Here is a 13758-nt window from a genome sequence, read left to right as displayed (position 1 = left end):
GCCCCAACCCCCCAATCGGCCCTACCCTGAGCATGACTGGGGGTGGCATCACAACCTCCGGAAACGCCCTGCTCTGTGCATGACAAGGGGCGGCGCCCCAACTCCCCAATCGGCCCTGCTCTGAGCCCGACCAGGGGCTGCACCTAGGGATTGGGCCTGCCCTCTGCCACCCTGGAGCAGGCCTAAGCCAGCAGGGCGTTATCTCCCAAGGGGTCCCAGGCTGCAAGAGGGCACAGGCCAGGCTGAGGGACCCCCTCTTCCCCCCGAGTGCACAAATTTTTGTGCACCGGGCCTCTAGTAGTATAATAAACATAATCAGCATGTGTTGCATTTTCAAACTCTTAGTAGTTTTCAAAGTACCTCTTAGATAGTTTTATTGATTGCCCATGGGAAACCTTCTGAAGAAAAGAGAACAGGTACTATGAACCCCATTTTACAGATAAGGAAATGAAAACCAGAGGTTAATGCTTTCACATTACTGTGCAAGACATGATACCAGAGAATGTGCATTCTGCCTATACCTACAATTAGTTAGAAAACATTTCTCTCATAGTTTTTTTCAGAAGAATAAGTTGGGAGGTGGACAGAGAACAGGATAATGGGCACCACTGCCAAAATAAAATTGCAAGTTCCCTCTCCTTCAGCAAAGATAGCAGACAGGATCCTTTGATCAGGTTATTACAGAACCACAATGCTGATGCTGCTCAGTTCTGTGGTCTCTATCTACGTAAGTACGCAGAAGGCTAAAAGTAGGGCACCACTGGGTTTGCACATCTACGGAACTACAAGAATCAACCCAAAGGCCTTGTCCTAGAAACTTTGGGGTGAACTTAGAACACACATAAATTCATTTCACACAGGAGGAGAAATTATTTCTATCAACTTGGAATTTTTGTAATGTAGATTCAAAGGTTTCAACTTATCTGTGATAAGGGGACTGGTTTCTTCGGCAAATAGCAGAAAGCCATTATAAGGGACCCACCAAATTTTCTACTATGTGTACATATGCATGAAGCTCCCCTAAAAGTTCCCCAATACTTTCACTAAATTAGATGTTCACACTCATGGGATGTATTATCTACTGTGTTGATAGCAGATGTGAATTTTTGATTAACAAGTCCCAGGACAGATCTGTAAGCAATGAGCAAATGGCATGGAAGGCCATGAGGAAACAAAGCTGGATTCTTATAGTTTCTCTCTTTTTTTTGTTCTAGGTACCTCAATGCTCTAGAGGCTGGAGTTTCTTATTTTTCTCAGGAACTTAACTTCAAAGAGGTATTGAGAGGAGAGGCTGAGTTTCAGAAAATCTTAATGCACCAGGAAAGGAAAAGCAATGGTATGAAAACATGAAGATAATTTTGCCAACTTCTTCCTCACAGCTACCACTTCCTTATGAGTCATTTGACAAATCTACCAGACAGAGTTGTCATCATTACCTCAATTTACTTCTTATCTTTTGGGAGATCTGTAGTTGCATGCAACTCCATTATATTGTTTCTTTTGTTGATTAAAACTTTATCCTCTGGGAGAAATTAGAAAAGCGACATTGAACAAATATATTAACTTCATGAAAGTAATGATGATGTTAAAATCCAATTTTTATAAACCAAAATGACATCATGATCCACCATCACAGTAAACTGGTTTTTAAGTTCACCTCAATCCAATATGTTATTGGATTTGTGACAATTCCTCAAACATTCTGAACCCTGCTTCACTCATGACTAAGAGGATATGTTTACTGATATCTAGCCTCACGTAAAATTATAAAAGTAAGCAAAATACCTCACCTGCCTAATGATCTCTGAGTTACAAGTCAAGTGTGAAACACTAGTGGGATAAAGTCATCCTTTCTAAGTTATTAGGTGATTTGCTTCATTTTCCTTAGAATTCTCTTTACAAATTAGAATATATCAGGAGTAAAGGAATCAACTGTGGGAATTTCCTATGGGAAAATCCTTGCTTGGCAGGATTTCCTGGTGTCACTTAAATCATTATGTACATCATCATACTTATTAAGCATTTACCAAACTAAGAACCTACCATTTGCAAAACATTGACCAAGATACGAGGGGGAACATGAAGTATTAAATTATTTGTGTCCCTACAGGGTTTACAATTCAACTGGGCAACACAATATTTTAAAAAATCTAATGAAGTATCTCCCAACTCCTCTTACTTATAAAGTCATGCATTTGGGAAGTGTAGCTGCAGTTATAGAATTGGATAGGACTCCATCACTGAGATCACGAAGACTAAGATCTGAGTTAAGAGGCTACAAAGCCCACAAAGAAAGTTGCTTAGGAAAACTTCATAAATTCTCACATTAACTTATTCTATATCTTTTCCAACCACTTTACATATGGTGAGTTGAAAATAGTAACCAATGAAAATAGTTTTTGGAATACTCCAGTGTGGTGTAATGGAATAAGCATAAACCCAGACTTATAAAGCTTGAATAGTAGAGCTACCTCTGTCATCTACTAGTTCTTTAACCCTTTGACATCTTGGCTTTGGTTTTCTTAAATCAATAAAATTAAGGGAATGGACCAGATCATTCTTTTTAAGATCCATTTAGCTCTACTCTGACTTTGTGACTGTAAATTTAAGAAAAGGGGAGGTAGTAATTTGAGGAATTGGTGATAGTCTTAAAACAAACATATCATGGACATACTGAGTTCAAATTCAAGCACCGGGTTCCCTTTCTGTTTGTGTGTACACCATTGTATATTTCTCTCTTTGTCTTGCTCTCTCTCCTCAGTGATTATTGTGTGTGGTACACCAGACATCATCTCCTCCATCAAGGGTGACCGGGAAGTGGCTGAAGACACTGTCATTATTCTAGTGGATCTATTTAAGTAGGTATAATATTTGAAAGAACTCTTCTCCTTTCAGAAAGAAAATACTCCAAGGATTTCCAAAAGGCGCATTCTCTTTTCCTTTGTTTTGCACAGCTTCATATAGGGTTCAGTATGATGATAATATGTTGTTTTAATCCTCACCTGAGGATATTTTTTTCATTGATTTTTAGAGAGAATGGAGGGGAGAGGGAGAGACAGAGAGAAACATCGATGTGAGAGAGACACATCAATTGGTTGCCTTCCACACGCCCAGGGCCAGGAGCCTGCAACCAAGGTACGTGCCTTTGACTGGAATCGAACCAGCTAGGGCATGATGGTAATATTTTAATTTATGTCTTGTTCCTTTTCTAATGCCCTCATTCTTTTTTAATTAATCATGGCCTTAGTGGAGATGTATTCCTTTGACATCACTATCATGTCTAAATAACAAAGTTTTATGAAAACCCCATTAAACCCACATGTCTATTTATCCTGGTGTCCAGCCTGACTTTAAGGTCTTTCTCAGGTAGTGATAAATCAGCTTATAACCCAATAATATTATCTATAAGAATGTGTGCCATATCTGTGCCTTCAAATGCTAATGGCCTTTGATCTTAGATTATTTTTCCTTCAGCCACCTTTGGTATGAGGAAAGTTCTAGTTAAGTGAATTTAATTTATACAGTTACCTTTTGCCTACTGTGAATCATCACTGGGCGGAGATCTTTTCCTTTGCATTTGTCTGGAACTAAAGAGAGAGAGAGAGAAAAAAAAAAACAGAAATCACATTTATTTATTTATTTATTTATTTATTTATTTAGATACTATTTATTTATTTTGAGGATATTTTTTCCATTGATTTTTAGAGAGAGTGGAAGGGAAGGGGAGAGACAGAGAGAAACATCAACATAAGAGAGACACATTGGTTGGTTGCCTCCGTTAGGCACCCCAACCGGGGCCGGGGATTGAGCCCACAACTAAGGTACATGCCCTTGACCACAATCCAACTCATGATCCTTCAGTCCACAGGCCAACACTCTATCCACTGAGCCAAACCGGCCAGGGCAATAGAACTACTTTTTATCACATCCCTCATTTTACCACTCATCTTTTAATGTGGAGACCCACAGACTAACTGTGTCAAGGTAATATGTGAGTCAGAATAAGCTTAAAGAGGGTTTCACTGGTATGGCTGTGTCCTTTGCCCCATCAGCTAGATCATCTGACTTCACTTATCTGACTGGATCATTAATCATTACCTTTCTATGTTCAGACCAGAACATGTTACTGCATTAGCTCTTTCCTGTGTTTGCCTAGTCACTTCACCCACACGAAATGTACCTTTCACAGTGTTAAGAGAAGTGAAGCATATCAACTGGAGGCCTGCTTGACCACAAGTTGCTCATGAAGATAACCAATGTAACTTTTTAGCGGCAGCATACAGGAAGGAGGGCACATCATCAGCATTTCATCCCAACAACCACATTGATGGCTTCTTTCAGTAACTGTTTTGCCCTCTGGAAGGAGTCCTCAGTGTAACTTAGTTGGTGTAATTTTACTTTTAGCAAATCCTCAATCGACTGCCAAAGTGTTGGCAATCCTTTCGCTATTCCTGAAGGACACCTGACTATGTTTTGGGGAAAATCATGAGATTCACTTGGAACTAGACATACATAACTTGGATTCAAATTCTAATTCTGACACTTCTGGTTCATTTGACTCTTGGGTATTACTTAGTATTTTGAGATTTAATCTACTCCTTTGTAAAATGAGAATAAAAATGTCCACTGTATCGGGGTACTTTTAGAATTGTATGTGCTAATATGAGCAAAAGATTCAAAACAGTTCTCAGTTCATAGATGTGTTCACCTCCTGTTTGAATATTAAATGATGGTCAGCCTAGTTATAGCAGTTCAAACATGTTAGATTCTTGACCTATTAAAACATTCAAATGGTTGGAAAGCTAGATACCATTTGCAGCACAGTCTCAGACATTATTGAGAGTCCACAGTGTGCCAAGAATTATCTTGGAGTTGAGGATACAAGGATCAATAAGCTCATGTCAAGAAGTTTACAGTAGTGGTAGAGAAAATGTTTAGCCCTTCCATTCTTATGTTTTACCATCTGAAAAGTAATTTTCACTCCTAATATTTTTTATCATATCTTAATATCTCTAAATTGTTATGAGCACTCAAGGAAAAGAATGTTCCCAGATATAAACCAAGGGTCATTAAGTCTTGAAAGCAACCACTAGCTCACATGTCCAGAGCTCAGACACATTTCCCTGAAAGTGGTATATGTCTTCTGATCTTCCTTTCCCTTTGTGTATGTTATGTACAGCTGCCTAATTTCTCTTGTTCAACTTAGCAGATTGAAAGAATTAAGCCTATATGGAGAAAGTAGACAGCTTTGCAGGTTACTGGGAAAAAGAACATGTTTTAAACTATTTCAAGACTATTTTAGTTTGAATGAAATTGTAGGAGCTCTATCTCTCTATTTGGAGGAACCTAATTTTCATGAGAAATTGTGCTTTTATTTCAGTAACCACTACTTCATGGAAAATGTCACAGCCCCTGACTATATGAAAAATGTCCTTGTTTTGACACTGCCTCCTAAAGAACCATTCCCAGATAGTTCTTTTCCCCAGGACTTATCATTGGTAAGCTTCATATATGCATACTATTATTTTCTTCTTCAAGGTTAAGATATTATTCTACTCTTTGGGACTCAAATTCTAAGATGAGCATTATTTTTTTTACTCATTTCAATTCACTCAGCAAGTTTTAACTGAGACCTACTAGGTGTAATTGCAAGATTCTTGCTACTAAAACTCTTACTATGGGTCAGTGTGTTAGGCTCTAGACCAGCACAGCAGTGCGCACTTCTTCTGTAACATAAAAATGGATGTGATAGTGTGGGAAGATAGAAGACGCCCTGCTAACTTAGGGGAGGTGGAAATAAACAATGTAAAATAAGTGAAGTTTTCCTACATCCTAAAGCAACTTTCTGCTGGCACCCATATCAAATTCTATCTTTAGAGATATACACAGGAGTGGGCAAAGGTAGGTTTTCAGCTGTTCATATGCAAAATACAACAATTACTAAACAATAAGCCTATCTAATAATAGACAAACATGGTAATTAACTGTACCTCCAACACACTTCCCATTGGCTAATCAGGGTGATATGCAAATTAACTGCCAACCAAGATGGTGGCTAATTTGCATGCTACAGGCAGGGCAGGACAGCGCCATCCCGCCTGGCCTACTGCCACCTGGGCCTGCTATCTGCGACCCAGGCGGCAGGCAGCCCATATGGGACCCAATCCAGGGCTGGCCAGCAGGACCACAGTGATCCACCACCAGACACGCCCACAAACGGCCCTCCCATGGGGATCCCTGGCTGGCAGGTGGTAATGCATCCATCCGCCACTGGCTGCGCCCACAAATGGCCTTCCCGTGGGGATCCTGGGCTGGTGGGTGCTAATGCTCCGATCTGTCAATGGCCACGCCCACAAACGGCCCTCCTGCGGGGATCCCTGGCTGGCAGGTGGTAATGCATCCATCCGCCACCGGCTGTGCCCACAAACGGCCTTCCTGTGGGGATCCTGGGTTGGCGGGTGCTAATGCACCAATCAGCCACCAGCTGTGCCCACAAACGGCCTTCCTGTGGGGATCCTGGGTTGGCGGGTGCTAATGCTCCGATCTGCCAATGGCAACACCCACAAATGGTCCTCCCGCAGGGATCCCGGGTTGGCGGGTGCTAATGCACCGATCAGCCACCGGCTGTGCCCACAAATGGCCTTCCCTTGGGAATCCCGGGTTGGCGGGTGCTAATGCACTGATCTGCCAACATGCACACCCAGGCTGCCTTTGCCCTGCACATACTATGCAGCTGGGAGAGGGGAATGGGGCCACTGGGAGCAGGGCGGCAACTGCCCGGGGTTTGTGTCAGGCAGCCCAGAGCGGAGTGCGAACTATCCCGACTGGTACCTGCTTGCTCATTCACCTACTTACTCATTCATTCACTCATTCACTCACTCAGCAAACCCTCTCAGATCCCTGGCACCAGGCCAGGCACTGAAGGTGAAGCAGGATAAGACAGAGCTATGTCCTCAAGATGTATTTAATTAAGTAGGGCGAAGCAGGCACATGAAGGAGGCAGTTGTATGCACAGATGCACTGTACTGGGTTCAGTGAGGGCTGTAACTAATGCAGACTTTGTTCTCTTGATAAAATGGGGCCTCGGGAGCCGGGCCACCCCAAGCCTTTAGGCCTGTGCCTAGGCCAGGAGTGGCCGGGGTCCAGGAACATGACAGAGGGTGCAGGTCGGCTGAGGGGTCTGGCCCCACCCCTCACCCTCACCCCCAAGTGTACAAATTTTTGTGCACCGGGCTACTAGTACCTAAATAAAATCTGTGTTTTGCATACTCACAATTGTAAACCTACTTTGCCCACCCCTGTATTCCTAAGTAAAAACATTGTTATCTATTGTGATTAGGTTAACCATTGTCCACACTTATCCAAAAGAGTCCTGGTTTATGCCTCTTATCCAAGCATTTCATCTGGTTTAGCATTTGTCTCCAAAAAAAAGATGCTCCATTTGGATATCAAATCATGGTCACCTAAGTATAATGAGGGGCTCCTGACACTAATACCACTTGGTCTTGGTCAGACAATGCACTTTAATGTGATCAAATTCCTCAGATGTATTCTGCACTCAGAGATACTTGAGAGCAGTTTTGGAGTGGGAAGAGGAGGGAAGGAGCAGTCCTGAGGACCATGAACAGTTTTGGGTTGGCAAGCAAAGGCCAGGCCCAAAAAGCTCTATAAAGCACGTTGGGTATCTTTGAAGTATCACAGTTTTTCCTGCACTAGCAGTGCTAAGCCCTCTGTTTTACAACCCTGCCAAAATTAGGAGTCACACCCCCTTTTGGGTAGGGCTGGGTCTCAACTGGATTCTTTTCAGCTCATGAAATGATGATTTCAGCAAAAAGCACTGAAACCAATGAGAGGTGGTTTTATTTTTTTCCCTGATATATTTTCTAACATATATTCTTCAGGGTATAGTATTCAGGTATCACTTGCATAGCTTCTAAGGTCTGGCAAAAGTGTGCAATCCAAAATACCCAAGTTGACAGAACTCACTTGGCTTCAGTGGAGCACAGAGCTTTTAATCCATAGCCTTACTCTGTGAAAACCAGCATATAATTGTTGCAAGAGAGTTTTAACCCTCCCTTTTATTTATTTATTTGAATTTAAAATTGATTTTTTAGAGAGAGAGAGGAAGGGAGAGGAGAGAGAGAGAAACATAGATGTGAGAACAAAACATCAATTGGCTGCCTCCTGCATGTCCCCTATCAGAGATCAGCCCTCAACCTAGACATGTGCCCTGACACAGAATCCAACCAGCAACCTTTCAGTGTACAGGACAATGCCCAACCCACAGGGCCACACCAGCCAGGGCCTGACCCTCTCTTTTTTGTTCCCCTGGGCAGACATTTATGGCCTGAAGTAACACCCAATCAGAACTGTCTTCAGCCCAGCCAGTGTGGCTCAGTGGTTGAGTGTCGACCCATGAACCAGAAGGTCAGGGTTCAATTCCAGGTCAGGGCACATGTCCAGGTTGTGGGCTTGATCGACAGTAGGAGGTGTACAGGAGGCAGCCTATCAATGATTCTCTCTCATGTTTCTATCTCCCTCTCCCTTCCTCTTTCTGAAATCAATAAAAATATATTCTTTTAAAAAATAAAGAAAAAGAACTGCCTTCAAAGCAAGCTCAATACCTTCCAATCAAAATCCTCCTGTCCCATTCAGGATGTTCAAAGGCAGGGAGATGTTTTTGTGGTTGTTCTCTTTTACTCTTTAAGGGGAACATTAAACTGCAAGCGTTAATTTTCTGTAAAATCTTATAAGGGTTATGAAGATGCTGTATATTTTCTTTCCTGGTTGAAATGAGATATTTTATCCTCATGGGAAAGAAGTACAACTGCTTCCAGTTACCTCCTTGAAGGCAGTATTCTCGGTTTATTGATCCCAAGACAGAATTGTGACATAGTGACAATACAGAGCCCCCCCCCAACCCCCACCCCAAGGAAATATTACCCCAAAGTCTCCGTTTCTACAATTCCCCCAATATTCAGTTACCCTGCTGACCCCAAGAACATTTTGCTCCTGGCTCAAGACCGTAGAACTCATTTTAAGATTTTTCTTTCTTGTTCAGGAGTTAAATGACTTTTCTCTTGCCTATTTGAATGGAATCTTGCTCTTTGGACATGTGCTAGAGACATTTCTTGGAAAAGGAAAAGAAGTTGACACCGACGAACTTGCTCATGCTTTCAGGAACCTCACTTTCGAAGGTACTGGTCACCTAAGAGCAAACAACACTTAACACTCTCTACAGAAAGCTGAAGAAATATGGACTTTGGGAAGCAAAGAGGGGGTTTGGCAATAAATGGATCAACAGATAAATACCTTTGAACTTAATGGGCAGTAGACATCATTGTATAGAGTTTGGGGGTGCCGTTATCAATAACTAGACCCCAGTTTATGCTTTAGAATTTCAGAATCCTTGAATATCAAGGAAAGAGCATATAGCTCAGGCCCTGTAGTTATGAACAAGCTCATCGCAGATCATTTTGAGCCATAATGTCCTGACTGTGCTTGGAGATTAGCAAGAAGAAAAGTGCCTGTAGTTTGATTTTGGTCCTTCCATACTTCTCTTTCTGTCCTTCCAAAATGAGAGGCCCTGTGTTACCTCTCCAACTCAAAACCTCTCATAGCAATACCATCCAAAATTTCACAACACTTGTCCTTCTGAACTATAGGAATCAGCATTTTCTTTCCACACAAGCTTCTATTGAAACTCCTTTTATTTCCCAGATCTCATCCAGTTACCATGAAAAAAATGTCTTTTTAGATTAATGTATATTAAGTAAAAGACAAATGATAGTTGACTTTTCTAACTTGCCCTAAATCCTTACTCTGACAAACTTTTATCCTACTGCAGAGTGAGTCTTCTCTTGACTCCAGAAGGTGGCAGACACCCAACACTAAGCTTGAGGGCTGCATCAGTGTCTATAGCATATGACAAGGATAGGAAGAAATCACTTCTGCACTCCTGAAGAAGCAGGGAGGCAGGGAGGAAGGATGTTTTATTGATTTTTTTCCTGTGTCCCAAGTTCTTATAGGCACTTTATGTACATTATTTTCCCCCTAGTTTTTAAAATTGTGGTAAAACACATAATATTAAATATACGATCTTAATGCCGAAACCGGTTTGGCTCAGTGGATAGAGCGTCGGCCTGCGGACTGGAAGGTCCCAGGTTCGATTCCGGTCAAGGGCATGTACCTGGGTTGCGGGCACATCCCCAGTGGGGGATGTGCAGGAGGCGGCTGATCGATGTTTCTCTCTCATTGATGTTTCTAACTCTCTGTCTCTCTCCCTTCCTCTCTGTAAAAAATCAATAAAATATATTTAAAAATATATATACGATCTTAATCATTTTTAAGTATATACAGTTCAGTGTTATTACGTTCATTCATATCATTGTGCAACTATCACCATTACCTATTGCCAGAACTTTCATCTTTTAAACTGAAATTCTATAGTTATTAAACAATAATTACCCATTGTCCCCTACCCCTACCTCCTGGCAACCACCACCCTACTTTTTGTCTCTGTGACTTTGTTCTACATATCTCATATAAGTGGAATCAGACAGTATTATTCTTTTTGTGATTGTATTATTTCACTTAGCATAATGTCCTCGAGGTTCAATTCATGTAAATGTCACAAAGGATTCTTAGTTGATAGTTTTTTCTTTTAGCATTTTGAATATATCATCCCACTGCCTCTGGCCTTCAAAGGTGCTAATGAGAAACCAGCTAACAATCTTATTCAGTATCCTTTGAATGGGACAAATCACTTCTCTTACTGCTTGCAAAATTCTCTTTGTCTTTGGCTTTTGGCAGTTTTATTATAGTGCGTCTTGGTGTGAGTGTCTGAACTCACCTTACTTAAAGTTTATAGAGCTTCTTGCATATTTATAATCCTGTCTTTGATCAAATTTGGGACGTTTTTGGACATTACTTCTAATATTCTCTCTTTTCCTTCTTTGCCTGTGTTGGTCTACTTGATAATGTTCCACAGGTCACTTTTCTTCAATCTTTTCTTTTTTCTGTTCCTCAGACTCAGTCATTTCCATTGTCCTATATTCATGTTTGTTGATTCTTCTGCCTGCTCAAATCTGCCTCTGAATCCCTCTAGTGAATTTTTCACTTCAGTTATTGTACTTTTTACTTCCAGAATTTCTTTTTGGTTTCTTTTTTAGATTTTCTTCTCTTTAGTGTTATTTTCATTTTGTTTATGCATCATTTTCTTGAATTTATCCATGTCTTCTGAATTCTTTGAGCATATTTAAGATCATTGTTTTAAAGCCTTTGTCTAACTGATCCACCGTCATGCCTTTTTCAGGGACAGTTCTGTTATCTTACCTTTTTTCTTTTGAATGGGCCAGATTTTCCTTTTTCTTTGTATGCCTTGTGATTTTTTTCCAAATATATTTTTTATTGATTTCAGAGAGGAAGGGAAGAGAGAGTTAGAAACATCAATGATGAGAGAGAATCATTGGTTAGCTGCCTCCTGCATACCCTCTACTGGGGATCAAGCCCTCAACCCGATATGTGCCCTTGACTGGAGTTGAACCTGGGACCCTTCAGTCCACAGGTTGACGCTCTATCCACTGAGCCAAACCAGCTAAGGGGTACCTTGTGATTTGCTGTTGTCATTGAAAACTGGATATTTGAATATAATAACCTGATAATTCTGAAAACCACATGGGGAATTAATTTCCCATTCCCCAGGGTTTGCTGGGTTTCGTTTCTGCTTTTTGTTTTTATTGTTGTGGTCTGTCTCTGTGCTGAGGAATAAACTTAAGGCCTTCTCAGTTCTTTTCTGAGCTTCTGGCTTCTCCTGGGCATGCCCAGTGCAGTTGCTTGAATGTCCTAGCCATCAATGTCTGTCCTTCAAAGGGAAAAAAGAAAAAGAAAGAGAGTATAAGAGTCACTAACCCTTTACACCCCCCAAAAGTCATGTTAGTAGAGGGTGGGGTTTACAACAATGGGAGTAGATGCAGCAACAATGGCCACCACCTCTTTGTCTGAACCTCTGTGATCATAAGCAACAATCAGCAATTAGGGCACAGATCCCCAATATCTTGGACAACAGGATCTTTCTTTTTTGCTCATCCTGGCTCCTGCAAGTGGTGTGTGAACTGCTTTAGGAACACATGCACAGCTGTCTGCCACAGGACTGAGGGGTGGGGGAAAGTACTGCTTCTGTGCTAAGAGCAAAAATGGATGAAAATTAATCACAACTTACCATCTAAGCCCAGAGTTCCAGAATAGTTATATCAGACAGATTCTGCCAGTGCAATTGTTGTCTAGGTTGGGAAGATAGATTTCTGGTGCTTCCTACTCTACCATCTTCTCAGTATCATCCTATGTGCATTCTTTTTTTTTTTTCAAAGATGTTTTTATAGACTTTAGAGAGAGACAAAGGGAGAGGAAGAGAGAGGGAGATAAACCGATTGATGTGAGAGAGAAACCAATTGGTTGCCTCCCTCAGACTCCTGGACCAGGGATCGAACCAGCAACCTGGGTATGTGCCTGACCAGGAATGCAGCTGGTGACCCTTCAGTACACAGGACAGCACCCAAACTACTGAGCAGCACCAGCCAGGGCTATGTGCATTCTTAATTAATTTATCATATCGTTATCTTGGTCAAGCATCTTAATGGGCACTAACATAGGCTTAGAGCCAATAGACATTTATGTCCTAAATTAGCCATCTACTAGCTGTACAACCTGGAGCAAGTTATTTAAATCTCTAGCCTCAGATTTCTCAGCAATAAGGTGGAGATAATAGTTTCTGCATCATGGTATTTTAGGAAGAATAAAATGATAAATGTATATAAACCACTTAGCACAGAGACTGGTATAGTAAATGCAAAATAAATATTAGCTATTATGTTAAACCATATGAATTTGCTGATATTTGATCATATTTTTACCTAAACAGCCATTTCATAAGTTTGTTGTACTGTTGTTATTTCATAGATGAGAAACCAAGACACAGAGAACTTAATTTTCTCAATGTCTTCAAACTTTACATGATAGTGAATGGATTTTAATCTTCTTACAATCTTAAGTTAGATTGTACAATGATCTACACACTATGATACTAGTTTAGTAAATACTCTTAGCAAAAGCTTCCCACTAATAATCAAGAGGAATCTATTATATTTAGAGCCACTCTAAATGCAATGAAAAAGATTTTTTCTTCTAACTAAGTAACACCGCTCACAAAAATATTCTTCAGAGATTTCAAGGCCAAGGACCAGTCCAGGTGCCCTCAGATTAGATAATTTAGATCAACTATTTTTCAGTACAATAAAGCAATTTGAACCTATGTTATACTCTCTGTCAGGATCTAATTGGTCTTTCAGTAAGTTAACAAATGCCTCTAACTCTTTCTGATTTTGCTCTAGGGTATAAGGGCTTTGTGACTTTGGACATCTATGGGGACATCGACAATACTATGGCGCTTCTGTATACCTCTGTGGAGACCAACAAAGTACGTCTGACTTTTATTAAGAACTTGGGTTGAAGTGATTGGCTGAGGAGGGATAACTTGGGAGGCGAGTAATAGTCAAGGAATTAAAGAAGTATGTAAACATAACTTTTGGAAGTTAGTTTACGTCCAATTCACAATTATGCTCCACTTAGGAAAGCATTCCTGAAGCATTTTGACCCACCAAACTTTTTATCCACTCTACTTAATATATAAAAATATGCCACCCAGAATATATTGATAAAAAGACCAAACTATTGTGGTCTGACAATTCTCAGGGGGAAGTG

At 40.8% G+C, this 13758-nt stretch overlaps 1 protein-coding gene across 1 annotated transcript in view; it reads left to right on the top strand.

Annotated features, from left to right (window-relative positions):
• The window catches only part of GUCY2C (guanylate cyclase 2C), an 81208-nt gene that overhangs the window by 17312 nt on the left and 50138 nt on the right, over window positions 1–13758 (top strand). Inside the window, exons 5-9 of the mRNA XM_006773282.2 lie at window positions 1215–1336; window positions 2762–2858; window positions 5381–5498; window positions 9062–9197; window positions 13389–13474. Of these exons, the coding sequence (XP_006773345.1) occupies window positions 1215–1336; window positions 2762–2858; window positions 5381–5498; window positions 9062–9197; window positions 13389–13474 (559 nt within the window). The remainder of the gene's footprint in view (window positions 1–1214; window positions 1337–2761; window positions 2859–5380; window positions 5499–9061; window positions 9198–13388; window positions 13475–13758) is intronic.

Source organism: Myotis davidii, unplaced genomic scaffold, assembly GCF_000327345.1.
Source record: "Myotis davidii unplaced genomic scaffold, ASM32734v1 scaffold205, whole genome shotgun sequence".
Lineage (NCBI taxonomy): Eukaryota > Metazoa > Chordata > Mammalia > Chiroptera > Vespertilionidae > Myotis > Myotis davidii.
Note: the sequence above shows the minus strand (reverse complement) of the source record. Positions and strands in the feature narration are given on the sequence as shown.